General features: G+C 42.3%; 1 protein-coding gene across 5 annotated transcripts in view; it reads right to left on the bottom strand.

Annotated features, from left to right (window-relative positions):
* Positions 1–3,957, bottom strand: part of larp1 (La ribonucleoprotein 1, translational regulator) — an 84,415-nt gene extending 80,458 nt beyond the window's left edge. For all 5 annotated transcript variants that reach the window (XM_034683359.1, XM_034683361.1, XM_034683362.1 and 2 more), the window contains exon 1: positions 3,278–3,957. In XM_034683359.1, coding sequence (XP_034539250.1) covers positions 3,278–3,647 — 370 coding nt within the window. In that variant the 5' untranslated portion in view covers positions 3,648–3,957. The remainder of the gene's footprint in view (positions 1–3,277) is intronic.
* Positions 3,958–16,299: the final 12,342 nt, after the last annotated feature.

Raw genomic sequence — 16,299 nt, 5'->3', positions numbered from 1 at the left:
GCGAGTTTTTGCCCAAATAAGGACATTACTGATTTGACTGACAGGCGGGAACACTTAGCTGTTGGCTAGGAGGCTCAAACCCCGCCTCTTTACGTCACACTAAGTTAGGTTGGGTTCACTATTTCCAATACGGCTCTTGTTGACGATTGGCTTCAAAACAGCGCTCAGGAACAGATGGATAACGTCACAGATACTACGTCCATTTATTATACAGTATATGGTCACACACTGTGTTGCTCTGATTGGTTACTGATGTTAACATCCCCTGGAAAAAAGAAAAAACAATGTATTGAGCCCAGCCCCTTTCACTAAGGTAAAGTGATATTGTGACGCCAGGCTAGTGACGTGTGAATACAACAGGTAAGTCAAAATGTACTGCAAGCAAGTGGGCAGGCTGATGATGGGGTTTACGATGGTTTCAAACTCTTCACTGCAAACTTCAATTAACAAACGACGCTCATGTTTTCTGTTGAAGTGGTCTTGACACAGAAACAGTCACCATAACTGAATGCCCTTCCTGCTGCACGCACTACCAACCATTCCTCTTTACCGGAGTATATCACGCCACGAAGGACAGGCAAACCTTCCACTGTGAGAAACATAAGAACCAAACATTCCCAAGTAAATAGAAAATGTGTGTGTGTGTGTGTGTGTGTGTGTGTGTGTGTGTGTGTGTGTGTGTGTGTGTGTGTGTGTGTGTGTGTGTTGGCAAGCCTGAGTTGGTTGTGTAAAGTGCTGCCTGTTCAGAATCCAATCAACAAATTAGGTCTTACATAGTAACTCACTTCCACGCTGATCCTGGAACAAGCCAGAGCCATGGACATACATTTCCTGCCTTTCAGCTGCTGCTCTCATCCAGGAGGAGCCGGGACATTTTTCAAGGACATATTAGGTACACATGACTGATAGGGTTACCCTTTAGAAAAGACTCTTTGGTTAGAGAACAATCACTTCACCTGAACTTAGCTTTACATTCAGAAAGAAGAACTTCACAGAGGATGAAACCACCTTTATAAAGCAGTCAAAGTTCAGGAAGATGTCCTCACTGTGGACACACATTTGTCATTTCCTTAATATACAGCATTTAGCATCTGTATCTGACTTGGACAAAGTCATGAACATGCTGTTTTAAATTCAAAGTTGTGTGGGGGGGTCTGCAAAAAACTAACTAAAGTTGACAAGCAGCTTTGAGTCTTTAAACACATCCCACAGTAAAGGTTCTCTGCTGCCTGGTTATCTCAACCCCTGGCTCACTTTACTTGCTGATGTGACAGCTTTTGGAGCACATCCATCAAACCCACCCAGACCGCCCCTGATCCAGGGTACAAGCTGTACCCTCAATCAAAAGTCTACATGAGCTTCACATGCCTCAGCTCGGCAGACAAACAAACCTGCCAGCAAACAAAAAGACAACACAACCTGTTGACAGGCTACTGGTCAAAACCAGGATGACCTGACTGCAGCTTCTCAAACAGGTTGGACACATGGCAGAGAGGCAGGACACCATGTTACTTTAACACATGAACACATGTGTGGCACCACTACTCATCACAGGGAACCCTAAACTGGCTTCATCAGAATAAGCTACCCTTCCTTTAAAATGCCACAAAGAGCATATTATCATGAAAAAAACCTTCTGTTAAGAGCTGTTTTTATGCTGTGAGATCATCAGGAGCCACGATGACTCTCACCTGTTAGCTTACATGCTAACGATAACGAGCTGTTTGCACAAGCAGACACGAGCACTGTCAACAACCATGAGACGTGACAACCTGATTATTAACCTTAAAACAGTCAGACTGTCACACAGAAACACCTCTAACTGAACATTAACTTTGAGTTTACACCGATTCAGTGAAGCAAGCATGCTAACTAGCTAAACACTAGCGAGCATGCTTGCTAGCTAGCTGTTAGCATTCCCTGCTGTAGTTAGCTAACAGCTAGCTAACAGCTAGCTAACAGTTAGCTAACAGCTAGCTAACAGCAGCCATGCCTTTCTCTCGGGGAACACGTGGAGTGAACACGTGATGCCCCATAACAAACCTGCTGCTGTTTCATAGATTAAACGAGCAGCTCTTTAAATATCACGCAGTGTTTTAGTGTCGAGGGGGGTTCTTTATAGGATTAATTAGCCTGCGTGAGCCACACAGTTCCTCTTTAAATGCAGAGAGACGGAGGAAAGCTAAGCTAACAGATGACTGGGAGAGGCTCGGCGACGTGCTAGGCCACAGAGGAGTGTGTGTGTGTGTGTGTGTGTGTGTGTGTGTGTGTGTGTGTGTGTGTGTGTGTGTGTGTGTGTGTGTGTGTGTGTGTGTGTGTGCGTGCGCGCGCTATTGTTAGCAGGCTAACAGCCAAACAACCAGCCAGGCTCGTGGCTTTCCTTCTAATTGATGCAATCTGAGACCTGGGCGGATGTTTCAATGATGCTTGGCGTGGTTCTGTGCAGAGCTCTGAATAAACCAGCACACAGTAGTAACCACTGTCTTTGGCAACAGATAGGGAGCGTGTGAGTCACTGGAAGGCAGGGGATTAATCACACAGAGAGGTGGACACTGGGCTAAAACTGGCTAAACAATCAGGATGGGCTCACTATACCTTACAGGTTTAAACTCCCTGCAGCAGCAGTGTGCACGGTGACACAGCTGAAACAAACATGCTAATCCTCATAAACACAAACACACTCCATCCAGCACAGGGACAAGCGTGTGTTTCTAGTGTGATGACACGGCATTTGCAACTTTACAACCATTGCACCATAACACAACGTGTCCATAAACCAGGCAAAGACTACCGAGGAACACCTGAACCAATCTAAATCAATGAACCAGGATGAGTTGAAGGATTGTGTGAGGGTGCACAGTAAACTTTAGGATGTGATTAAGTGGATTTTATACGTGTCCTTCTTTAGTGAAAGTAAAAATGAGTGTGTTGAACTGAATCATTGCTCAAACGAGTAAAGGAATCTAACATTAAGGGCGTGCAACAAAAACCCCTTGTGCAATCAGCCACCCATGGGTGCTTACTGCCACCCTGGACACCAAGAATAGCCTTCACCAGGAGGAGGATGAGGAGGGGGGCTCTCACTCCAAATATAATCAGCCTGCAGGGAGCACCAAGAGGGGCTTGTTTATGCACCCACTTGGCCCCTTTTAGTTCAATAATGCAACCTGAAGCATGTGACAGCTGCTCAGGATTCTCCTGTGACCACACCTGGACGTACATACAGCAAACACAACACTGACAGCCAGTAAATCACCGTGTAGGGAGGGGTACGAACCGTGGTGTGCTTGTCCATTCACGCTGACCACGGTCACCGCGTTCATTTTCCTAGTCCACGGGTTCACCTTGGGCGGGGGAGCCTCAGTAAACTCCTTCCTGCCTTTAACACCGTCCTCGCTTTGCTTCTCGTCGCTGTCACTGCCTCCTTTGCCCTTCTCCGGGGCTTCTGTGGAGGTCTGCTCCTCCGTGCCGAGGGTCCCTCCCTGCCCGGGGCTGCTGCTCCCCTGCTCGGCGACCCCCGCCTGCCGCTCGGCCGCGTCGCTCCGGCCGCCCTCCTCCTCCTCCGGCTCTCCGCGGATCACTTTACCATGCTCCTCCGCCTTCGCCAGCGGGTTGCCAGGCAGGAGAGTCTCCACCTGAGTGGCCATTTCCCACCGCCGTCTTTCTTCCCCCCTCAGGATTACCAGTCCTCCTCCCGGCCTGAATCCGCTTCAATATCAAGGAAATCAGGACTTGCTCGGCGGGGTCTGCCGCTCCTCTGTCGCTCCTAGACCAGCAGGGCTTCAATGGAAGACGCGGAGCAGTCCGTGCTGGATTAAAACCTGTATAAAACAGAGAAACGTGTCCGAGGGCCTCTCAGGATTACAACCTTAACTCCACCACTAGCAGCAATATGGATGATCCCCACCACGCGATACAGGGGTACGCGCACGCAGCAGCAGAGGGGGAGTAGCCACGTACAGCCGGGAGCGCGCTTTAGGGTCGAGATGATGCGTTCAAGTGCTTCCTCGTGGTGAAGCCTAGGAAGTCATAAAGTGCCAGTTTGTCAAAAGCATTCAAGGGCTTTCAGCAACGTGAACACAGAGCAGGGTACTTTTCAATTAAGCTCTGTCATCCTGATTCAATGAGAAACAGAGAAATCAACCAACTGTGTTTCATAAAGGAGCCCAAAGCAGAGGTTGCATTGTTTTTAACCCCTTTACTCAGTGATAATGGGCAAAATACAGCTGTTTATTGAAATCTTGGCTCATATTTAGTTATCTCAGGATTACCTGGTGGTTTTCTTCTGATAATAGGATCCAGAGCACGGAAGAGGATTAGGGCCACCAGAGAGATAAAAAAACAGAATTTTCGAGGAAAAAACATAGACTGTATAAAATATGGACGTAGTATTCATGACATCACCCATCTGTTCCTGAGCGCTGTTTTGAGGCCAATCGTCGTTGGCAGCCATACTGCTGCTGTCGAGCGATTGTGATGTAAAGAGGAGGGCTTTGACCCTCCTAGCCAACAGGTACTGTGTTCCTGCCTGTCAATCAAGTCAGCTGTGCCTCTCATTGGAAGACTCATAATCTCAATATCTTTGAAATTGCCGCATTAGAAAATTCATCCCCCTCACAGTGTGTGCTGATCGAGAAATTAGCCATCCATTCTACACTCGTCTTCTGTACCAGGCTGTAAACATGTTATTTCTGCTGTATAGATCATCTTCTTTGAATTGGTGTGTATGTGGTTGACCGTATTTTCGATGAACTGCAGTTTTTCGCACTTCCGCATTGGACTCATATTTTTAGACCGGAGGCTGCCGCTTGATTAAAATGCTTCCTTGCTCACCCCTCCAGTTGGTGGATCGACAGTGGCCTTTGAGGACAAGACGCAGTTGTGTTGCTAAGTTTGATCTTCCAATTTTTTAAGTTTGTACTATCAAAAACTCCTGTCATCCAACTTATTTTGAACACAACCACCACTCATTTCCTCTTTTCTTTGCCTTCTAACTGATGCATTTCTTGGCAGCCACTCACTAAATACAAAAAGCATATGGCCCCTATTAGTTTGTCTGATGAAACCTGAAGGATCAAGATGGCGGAGTGGAAGGAGACCTGCTCCTTAAAATAACAGGCTAATTTTAAGTTAACACAAACAAAACAATGTTTATATTCAGGTGATAAAACACTCATTCAAACAAACGTATGAATATTATAGTTAATTTCTACAGAGAATGTTCTACTAAATGCCACTAAATGTTACATACTGTACACTCAATTTTCTTTTTTTTTTCTTTTTCTGAACAATCTACGACTTTAGAACCCTGGAAATTTCAGGTTTTATTTCTCATAAATTTACGACTTTATAAACCTGCAAATTTCTAGTTTTCTTTCTGGAAAATTATTATTTTTAATTTCTCTGGTGGCCCTAATCCTCTTCTGTACAGAGCCTTGTTTTAGAGATCATGAAAAACCTTTAACTAACTAACTAATCATGGGAAAACCAGCTTTGTTATCTCAATATAAATGAAGCAGGATCTCATAACAACAACCAGAAACTACTTGTTTTCACTGTAAAAAGAAGTAAAATGCCAGTTTAGGGCTTCTGTAGTTTCAGCATGTTGTAAAGTCTTTACTTTTTACACCCAGCTGCTACCTTCAAAAGTTCTCTGACGACTCCGCCATTGTTGGCCTAATCACCAATGGGGACGCCAGGGAGTACAGAGAACTGACGCAGGATTTGCAGTCCTTCTTTGACTCTGTGGTGGCATCAGCCATCTTCTTTGGAGTGGTCTGCTGGGGAAGCAGCATCTCTGCTGCTGACAGGAAGAAGCTGAACAGACTGGTGAAGAAGGCCAGCTCTGTCCTGGGCTGCCCACTGGACCCTGTGGAGGTGGTGGCTGACAGGAGGATGATAGGAAAACTATCTTCTCTGATGAACAACACGTCACCCCCCCCTCCAGGAGACCATAACAATACTAAGTAACTCGTTCAGTGACAGACTTCTTCACCCGCGGTGTCTCACGGAGAGATACCACAGGTCTTTTCTTCCTGCAGGGGTCAGACTCTATAACCAATAATATAGATATATATGTTGTAAGATATGCTTATTGTTTACCTCTTTAATTTGAATTTTAAATTTAAATTTAATTGCTAATAACTTTTTAATAATTGATATTTTATAGGCTCTTGTTTATAGGCTCTTTATATTTTTTGTACTGTCTACTTTGTTACTGTGACACTTGAATTCCCCCATTGTGGGACAAGTAAAGGACTCTCTTATATTATCTTATGATACCAGGATTAAAACCCTAACAGCCCAAAACTTAAACTTGAATGCATACCCTTGATATGTTTAGATCAAATTCAGATGCACTATGTCCCCCTTTTCTACAAACAAGAACAAAATCTGGACTAAAACAAATGAATAAAGTCATCTATGCCCTTTCGCTTTGTAAGATCTGATGCATGTCACATCACAGCTGCTTCTGTCCAAGAAAACCAAAAGTTTAAAAGTTGTTGATCAACTATCTCTCCTCTCAGATGTGTTATTTGATTTGATTAAAGCTGCCCTGTCTGCTTCTGAGGAGTTGATCAGTTTCTATCGTTGGTCAGAAACACAAAGGCCCAGATAACAGCTATCACTGTGACACCCTACAAGAAGTCAGCACATCAAAGAGCTGCGGCAAAGCTACAACTTGTCAAAACAAATGTTTGAACACTTCAATAAAAAGTAGAGTATTTGTGTGTTTGCAGATAGAACGCACAGGTTGAGCTAATCAGAATAGCCTCAGTATATCAACACTGGGTTACCATCACTGACAGGGAGAGGCGTTTTCATGATGTTGTTGGAGGAGGTTTAATCCAGAAATAAAAATGATCACATCTACACCCTGACTACAGGCCTGTAACATCATACAGTCTCTGCACATTCAAAGTAAGAGAAGTGTAAAGGATCTGGAGGCAGAAAAAGGTGACATAGGAATCCAGAATTTGACTTCTTCTGTAAGTTTAGGTTCTTCATCTCCTTGGCAAAGTCTAAAGTCTAAATCTCCATTGATTAATGTAACTGATAAGGGCTTTTGGATCCTAATCAATATTCAAACTAAAGGAATAGTGCATGTAGTATAGGGGTGTGACCAGAAGGGTGGCATTGGCCCCCCTTAAATTCTGATTGGCCAGCCCAGGTGCCCCTTAAAATCCTAGGATTGGCTGTTTGCCTTGTCAGGGGTGGAACTTATCTTCATCAACTATTGGCCCTTTTCCACCAGCCAATCTTAGCCCTGCTCTACTCGACTTGACTCAACTCTACCCGGTTTGTGTTGTGTTTCCAAGGGGCGCGGTACCTCGTGTCAGATACCAGTTTTTCGTACCTGCTCTGCTCTGGTTCCAAGCGAGCTGAGCTGATACTAAAAGGTGACGTCGACGGACTGCCGGCCACTGATTGGTCAGAGAATGTGGTCACCGAAGAGTCATGAGCGTGACGCCCAACACAGGAATCATTACTCGGCCTGCGACAAAAAGGCCACAGACCGAACAGCAAGTACACCATTGCCTCCACGTCCTCCATTGTTTGTGATTGTTGTGTTTGTGTTGCGTTCAAAATGACGTGAACGCAGTTTCACGCTGCTGTGTTATGACGACCAGCCCACTGTGAGATGTGAGCTGGTGGAAAAAGTACCCAAACCGAGTAGAGTCGAGTCGAGTAGAGCCGAGTCAAGTCGAGTAGGGCTGGAACTGTACAGTGGAAAAGGGACATATTTGAAATGTCTTTCAACAGGTAGCAAGGGGTTTCCATCATTCTAAATATGTCACAATTACTGCTGTTGGTCCTTTTAAATGCAGAAACCTGTGTGTGTGTGTGTGTGTGTGTGTGTGTGTGTGTGTGTGTGTGTGTGTGTGTGTGTGTGTGTGTGTGTGTGTGTTAGCATGCATACTTTGTGCCACCCTTTGTGTTTGCCCAAGTAGGGTCACCCAAGTCAGAAGAGTCAAAACCTGCTCCTGAATAAAGTCAAATGTTGAACATTGCAGCACTTCTCTCTATGTTATAGCGCTTCCACTTGACAAAAGTGTTTGCCCTTTCAGTCTGTGAAAAATGATCATTATATGTGAACTCCACAAAAAATGTACTGAAAAACTATTCCTACTGAGTAACTTGAGGCACTCCCTTAAATATTTACAGAAGTGTTTCTCTGTGAAAATGGACTGCTCGTCCCGTCTCTGAGCGTTCAAGAAAATGATCTTAAAATGTATTATCTTAAATTCAAAGAAAAGTTTCAAAGGGAACAAACCTGCTCTTATTCAGTTGAATGACAAAGAGAGTCTTGTTAGAATTCTTCATGGGAAAAAACAAAATCTGCTGTTTTTCACCAACAAAGGAGAGCTTCGTGATGTAGCTGTTAGCTGGTTAGCTTTGCCTCTGATAGTGAGAGGTTGGATGATACAATAATACCTTTCATACACTACCTGTGTTGACCCCTTATTTAAAAATATGAAGCACTGTTGGGGCTGAGGCATTACGTTGCCATAGCTGTATGCACTAATATACAGGATATAGCCATAGACTGTATAAATAGAAATAGAATAGAATAGAACATATTAGTAATGTGGAACTCAACCAGTCAAAATGTGAGGTAAAGAGGCGGAGTTTGAGCCAACAGCTATGTGTTCCCGTCTGTCAGTCAAGTCAGTCATGTCCTTATTTGGGCAAAAACTCGTAATCTTAATATCTTCTGAACCGTCGCGTTAGAAAAAAATTCAGTCCAGTTATTCTACGTGTATTGAAGGACAACATTGAAAGATGGGGTAGAATGGAAATTTTGAAAATAAGCATATTGGCTAGACTGACTTACATAATTTCTTCTATTCTTCTATTCCTCTTAAGTTTCCAGACTCCTGGTTTAAAGAGATACGTTCTGTTTTTATAAGATTTCTTTGGGGCAAAAATAAATCCAGAATCTCGTATAAGAAACTGTGTGTTCCCAGATCTAAAGGGGGTTTGGGAGTTCCTGTTATGTTTAATTACTTTATCTCCTTCAACGTTAGGTACCCATTATCATGGGCGTACAAGGAGCACCATCAAATAGGCAGTTGGGAGTGGATTAAGTAATGTGTTATGGCTCAACATAAAGGCATAAGCTTAGCATCATTGTGGTACCACCCCAAACCTCCCGTTACCCTGGATAACATTCTCATAAGATTTTCATGTTCTATTGTTAAAGTTATACATGAAAGGCTTAATATTAATAGGGGGCTCTGTCTTCCATTTTACCCTATTTGGGACAACCCGGCTCCTATGTCGGGTAGAGGCACCCTCAAATGAATTCCCAAAAGTAACAACATTAATACAGTTGGTCAGATTTTTGATGATAAGATTTTTCCTGATGAACATTTAAAGGATAAATTTGGCCTGACTATTTATAAATATGTCATTTGATGCTTATAAGGTGTGCACTTCCACACAAGAGTCATGGGAGCGTGACCTTAAAACCACTTTTACCGCCCCAGATTGGGCCTCTATATGGAGATCTGGCATTCAGTCTTCCAAATGTGTTAACTACAAGATCATTCAATACAAGATTTTCTGCAGAGCCTATGTTACACCGGTAAGACTCAAGGATTCAAGGTTCAAGGTTTTTTATTGTCATACCAATACAAGCTGTCGCATGATATGGAACGAAATTTTGTTTCTCAGGTCCCGTATAAAACCACAAAGAACACACGTTTAAAGGAAGACATTAGTAATAAACATAAAAATATAAATACAAATACAAATCTTGTGCATGGACTGATTGAGTTATTTATGTCATAGTGCAATTGAATGTACAAATATACAGTGTGCAAGTTTTGAGGTAGTCTGTTTTATTGTACTGTTCATGTCAGAGTCTGTATCTCTAGAAGATGTCTAACAATGCCTCTGCTTTATGTTGGCATAACTGTGGCCATAGTGGCTCATTAATACATTTGCTATGGGAGTGTCTAAGGACTGTTAAGTCCTTGTGGTCAGAAGTGCATGCCGTCATGACAGGAATTTTGTATACTGTTCTTCCCTTCTCCCCTTCAGTTTGCATTTTGGGCTACAAGCCCCAGACTAACACTAGCCCTGCTGTCACACGCCTGTGGGCCCTTGGGTGCCTTTCAATTAAAAGACTGATTCTTCTTAACTGGAAGGAGCGAAAGCCAGCATGCTTCATGAAGGACTCATGGCTGGAGGACTACTTTGTCCTGCTAAATATGGAGAGAGCTGCTGGTCTCTTAAAAGACTTTGACCGAGGTCTGAGTGGGCTCTGGGACATTTTCAGGAGAGGTCTGGGTTAAGAGTTTTGTACTGTAACTATGTGTGTTCCTGGTCCTCTGCAAGGTGACTCTTCCTTATTTTTATTTACCTGCTGCTGTTATAACTGCTATTCAGCCTCCTAGGTGTTTTGTTGTGTACCTGAACTCACCCTTCATGAATTGGATATGAATTATCATGTACCTCCCCTCCCATGTCTATTTATGTTTTGTCTTATGTCTCTGTGTACTTGCTGTTTTGAAAAATCTAAATTAAAAAATTAAAAATTAAGAAGTTCACCCCCCATACAGTGTGTGCTGATCGAGAAATGAGCTACGTATAGCCAAGCTGTTTTTTGAACCAGTCTGTAAACATGCTTATTTCTGCTGTAAAGATCGTCTTGGTTGCCGCTATAGCCTGATGTAAGGATGGCTGAGATTTCCCGACGGACGCAAACGCAGCACGGAGCCCTGATGACGTCGGTCTCGCCCTCTGATCACTGTTACTCACCCCCTTAAATATCCGTTAAAACACAAGCTTTCACTGTAACGACCCCGTGTTACTGCTGCCTGATCTAGCCCTGACATTAACGTGTTCCCCACGCGTGTTTTCATGTTAGTGTGTTTATAAAACATGTGAAAGAAGCTGGAGAACAGCATATAAACACCACGCCACACACGTGTCCATACAGAGAGTGCACGTGTCCTTCACGCTCTGAGACCCATTTCACAAAGACCCGTTTCCTAAAGACCCGGACCCTTATAAAGGTTTGTAATGTAACATCAGCATGGTAGGAGTCCAAGGCTGAGTCTTTAAGTGAGACAGCTCTGATCCTGAGAGTGTGTGTGAGCAGGCAGTCTGAGGAGTGTGGTAATGTGTGGCTTAACATTAAAGGGCCCTCTGCAGTGTGTATGGTTGATTATGTAATAGGCATACAAGCTGGATTTAACGCTTTTATCTGTGGATGGTTGAAAATGTGACAAAGTGTGAGTGAGTTTGAGAACTTGAGTTAGAGCTTCTGCTGAAGCAAACTGAGCTTCAGTAAGCTTCTTTAAGTTCACCAGCCTTAACCACATGTGTAGTCCATGGGGGACTCTGAGGGCCCTCTGATAGCTCTGATAAATAAATATAGTTATACTATCATTAATTCAATTAAAGTTAAATATCTTTATTTAGGTCTGTCTGTTGAAACCTCCAGGTGAGTATCCATTCAAACAGGGCACACAGCCAGCAGACCAACAACCAGGTAGTCAACATGAATACAGACAGACAGACAGACAGACAGACAGACAGTTTCTGTGGTGGTGGTGGTGGTGGTGGTGGTGGTGGTGGAGTGTGTGAGTTGTCAGAGGTTATTTGTAGTCATTTCTTTATTGTTCATTTTACTCTAGCACTAAATGTAATCTGTATATGTTGCATATATTGTCATAAGCGCCTAACCAATGTAAGTCTACATAGTTCATCACATGTTAAGCCTCCTATGCACCCTGCACAATGTCAGTACTGTGGTACTGTCCACAAACTCTGCAATATGATGCATTAATAACAGAATATTTCTGAATAGCGTCAGTCATTCATGTTTGAAGTAAGCCTGTCATTTAGCCTGTGGCTGTATGTTTGGTATTTATAGTCTGCCTGTATGATATGAGACAAGTGTGATGTGATTCAACACTGAAGTGAAGACAAGAAGTACAATAGAACTGCAAATATACATTTTTATTTGTATTTATTTGATTTGCACATAATAAAAACAGCAACAACAACAACAACAACAACTATATATGCAATGGGCACGAAAAGTTATAATTAGTAGAAATACAGATACATTTAAAAAACAAGATGCCTCCTGAAGGATGATTGTGACGATGCTGATCGTAAATATGTGGGCAGATTGTTCCAGAGAGATGGTCTCTGTATTTCAATGAGGACTGATTCAGGGAAGTCTGGCAGAATGGGAAAGAGAGCACATTACCTGGATCTCACAGTTTCTGTCTGTCGGCTGTTCTTCACGTTTTACACAATACCCGTGTTTGCAGCATATCCTTCCAAAATACATTCAAACAGAGGTGTTCAGTTTGTTCAGACTTTGAGATGTGTTGGTTACAAACACTCATATTGAACTAATTCAACTCCTGGTTTTCTTAAGAGTCCAAACAGAGACGGGTAGCTGCTGCTTTCATGTCTGTGCTGGACTGTGGTGATGTCTTGTAGGCATGCTCTTATCAGAGCGTACATGCTCTGATGCTGTGGGTTCATCACACATTCTGAAACCCTCACTATTATCTGTTTTTGAAAACAGATATTGAAAACGATGTTATCACATAAAAAAAATTCACATCAGTCAATATCGATGATTATCACGATAAATATTGAATCATTATTTAATTTAAATGTAAAGTCAGATTTTTGCTCCTGAGTGAAAGTTGAAGAAAGCAGACAGTTTGTTAGTTTGTATCTGGATTTAGTTTTCTGATGAACTTCTTCTGATGAATCATTTCTGATGCTGCTAACAGGAAGCAGGTATTTTGTGCAGAGCTGGTAGGTTTTGAGTTTTCTTCCATGTCGCTCATTTGGCTGTGTTTAAATTCCCCTCTGAACATCTTTAAGCCCCGCCTACCTCTAACCCTGCGACTTGATTGGCTGTTCCACGCCTTCGTCTTCTTCTGTGTAATGTTGTGTGGCACCTAGCATTTAAGGCACATTAGCGCCTCCTCCGTTTCCAGTGGTTGGGAGGTCTACTTACAGGTTTAAATATATCAAATTTTATTGCATGTTTGTTATATTTATGTTGATAAAAATTATATCGAGATAATTATCGTTATCCAATTATCACCCAGCCCTAGCTAAAGCTAAGTGAAATGGTCTTACCGGCTGATTACTTGGCAGATATATTCTGGCTGCAGATGTTGTACTTAATATACGTTAGTGGTTGACTTTGACAAATATGTGCTGTTTTATTTTCTTATTTCATGTCGTCAGTGTATTGCAGTCATATAGTTTATACTTTGTTGTATAGTCTTCGTTTGTCAGAAACTTAACCTGTGCTCCTGTCTTTCCAGGACACTCTTGAAACAGAGATTTTGCATTTCAACAAGTTTGTCTCCTGGTTTAATTAAGTTAAAAGAATTAATCTTAACCAACTTCTAAAACTCTACAAAGCTCTTAATGATCAGACACCTTCATATCTCAAAGAGCTCATAGTGCCCTATTACCCCTCTAGAACACTACGCTCCCAACATGCAGGCCTGCTGGTCGTACCTAAAGTCTCTAAAAGTAGTATGGGAGGTAGAGCCTTCAGTTATCAGGCCCCTCTCCTTTGGAATCATCTACCAGTCAGGGTCTGGGAGGCAGACACCCTCTCTACTTTTAAGAGTAGGCTTCAAACTTTCCTTTTTGATAAAGCTTATAGTTAGAGCTGGATCAGGCTTGGACCAGCTCTTAGTAATGCTGCTATAGGCTTAGACTGCTGGGGAAATTGGCGCACTGGCATCCTATCTCACCCCCTTCCCCCCAACCCCCTCATCACTTACTTTAAAGGTGACATATCATGCTTTTTTCATCAATATATATTGGTCTAAGAGGTCCCCAAAACATGTCTTTAAAGTTTATGCTCAAAAAAACACTTTGAAATCAGATTTTGGTCTGCATGAAAAACCCTCTTCTTCAGTCCTCCTCAGAGCACTCTGTTTTCCCTCTGACCACGCCCCCTCCGGAAGTGGATGTGCCTCGGCTCTCCAGCACGTTGATCTAATGTTTACATGTTGGCTGAATAGACACTGCTGCTCAGAGATCACGTTACTTCAACCCTCTGAATCTGATCCAGAATCTGATCCTGACGGAGAGGTGCCTGTAGCAGGACCTTTCTGAACCATTGGTCACAGATTTAGTGTTTCTTGTTGTTTTATTTATCAGTATGTCGACGTGTGTCTTGGTACACAGCTACGAACATGTAGCAATGTAGCTATGCTAACTAGCGCTAGCACTTATCCATGATAAATAAAAATCATCCACTAGATCTTCAAATCTGCAGACGTGGGGAGTAAAACCGACCTCTGTGTTTATTAAGACAGCCTACAACTAGCATGCCTCCCTCCTAAGCTCCTTGTTAGCACACATGTGTGCAGGGAATGAAAAACGGAGGAGGGATTCAGTATTATTTTATACAGTCTATGGGCTGAACAAGCTCCGAGCTCTGACTCCGTGACAGACCGGATATTGTTGTTACGTAACAAAAACACTGAAGTCTGAAACGGCTCGTTTCACACACATTTACAGAAAGGTGGAGAAATCAGAACAGGGGCAGAATGGATTTTTTTCATTCTCGGGGGGTTTGTAGACATGCCAGAGACACATATTTCAGGTAGAGAACCATTAAAAAGTCAATTTTGCATGATATGTCACCTTTAACTCTCCCTGTCCCTCTGCTCGAGGTTTCTGCCTGTTAAAGGAAGTTTGTCCTCTCTGCTGTAACTAGCTAAATACTGTGAGGTGCAATGCTCATGGTGGATTAAGGTGGGGTCAGGCTGAGTCTTATCCTGTCTTGGTGTTGGGTCTCTGTTCATAATTTGACATAGAGTGGTCTAGACCTGCCCTGTTTGTAAAAGAGTCTTGAGATAACGTTTGTTGTGATTTTGTGCTTTACAAATAAAGATTGATTGATTGATTGATTGATTGATTGATTGATTGATTGATTGGTTGATTGAAGATTGACTGACTGGTTGATTAGTTGATTGATTGATTGATTGATTGATTGATTGATTGATTGATTGATTGATTGATTGATTGATTGATTGGTTGGTTGGTTGATTGATTGGTTGATTGATTGATTGATTGATTGACTGATTGATTGGTTGATTGAATGGTTGATTGATTGGTTGGTTGATTGATTGATTGATTGATTGATTGTTTGATTGGTGATTGATTGGTTGGTTGATTGATTGATTGATTGATTGATTGATTGATTGACTGATTGATTGGTTGGTTGATTGAATGGTTGATTGATTGGTTGGTTGATTGATTGATTGATTGTTTGATTGGTGATTGATTGATTGATTGGTTGACTGACTGATTGATTTGTTGATTGATTGATGGATTTGGTTGATTGATTGATTGATTGATTGATTGATTGATTGACTGATTGATTGATTGAATGGTTGATTGATTGATTGATTGATTGATTGATTGATTGATTGATTGATTGATTGATTGATTGATTGATTGATTGATTGATTGATAAACCTGTCTGTATCCTGCATTAAAAATAAAGTCTGGTGCAGGGTGCAAATTAATTCACCATGACTCACAGTCCATGTGAAAAGGTGCTGACGAACAGAAGCTCAGCAGCTATGACTCCAGTTTCTGCACAAGACCTGCAGCATTCCATGTACATGAGTAAAGTCTTTAATATGCAGCCGGTCAGCGCTCTGATCATGATGTGTTCTGTGTAGTACCTCTGTAAAAGGCTTCATTATTACAGAGGGTGCAGCATTGGTTTTCACTCCTCTTTGTTTCAATGACAGGTGTGTCAAAGGTCATAAAGAAAAGTTTTGTGAATGAAAGTTAAAGAAAGAAAAAAACAATAAATCCTCTTGAGTTCACATCCATCACACGGTCACACACAACTCCTATCCTCTCCTGTGATACTCTTAAGGGTGGTGCTAGTTCCTGCGAGTCCAATACTGGCCCTTGATAGTAGTACTATGCCCTTACAATGGATTTAATAGTATAATAAGAACTATAAATCTGCCATGTTATTATAACACTGATGAAGTGCGTAAGAAGAACTCGTTACTGAATGGTACCTTGAAATCAAAAAAGTTAGATATAATGTGAAAAAGAAGTTTTCATTATAACTCACATTTTGTTACATCTTGGCATATTTTCTCACAAAAATCACAAGACTTCATAAAACTTAATGCAGTCCCCCCCCCCACCCCACCCCACCCCAAAATCCCACTGTCAGGAACAAAATCCCCTGTTTGAAAGAGGTGTGGTGGACAAGATCAGACCAGTTGCTCTCCTCTGGCTGCTGCTGCCCCTCAG

This window comes from Notolabrus celidotus, chromosome 5 (genome assembly GCF_009762535.1).
Source record: "Notolabrus celidotus isolate fNotCel1 chromosome 5, fNotCel1.pri, whole genome shotgun sequence".
Lineage (NCBI taxonomy): Eukaryota > Metazoa > Chordata > Actinopteri > Labriformes > Labridae > Notolabrus > Notolabrus celidotus.
This window is presented reverse-complemented; position numbering and strand designations above follow the sequence as displayed.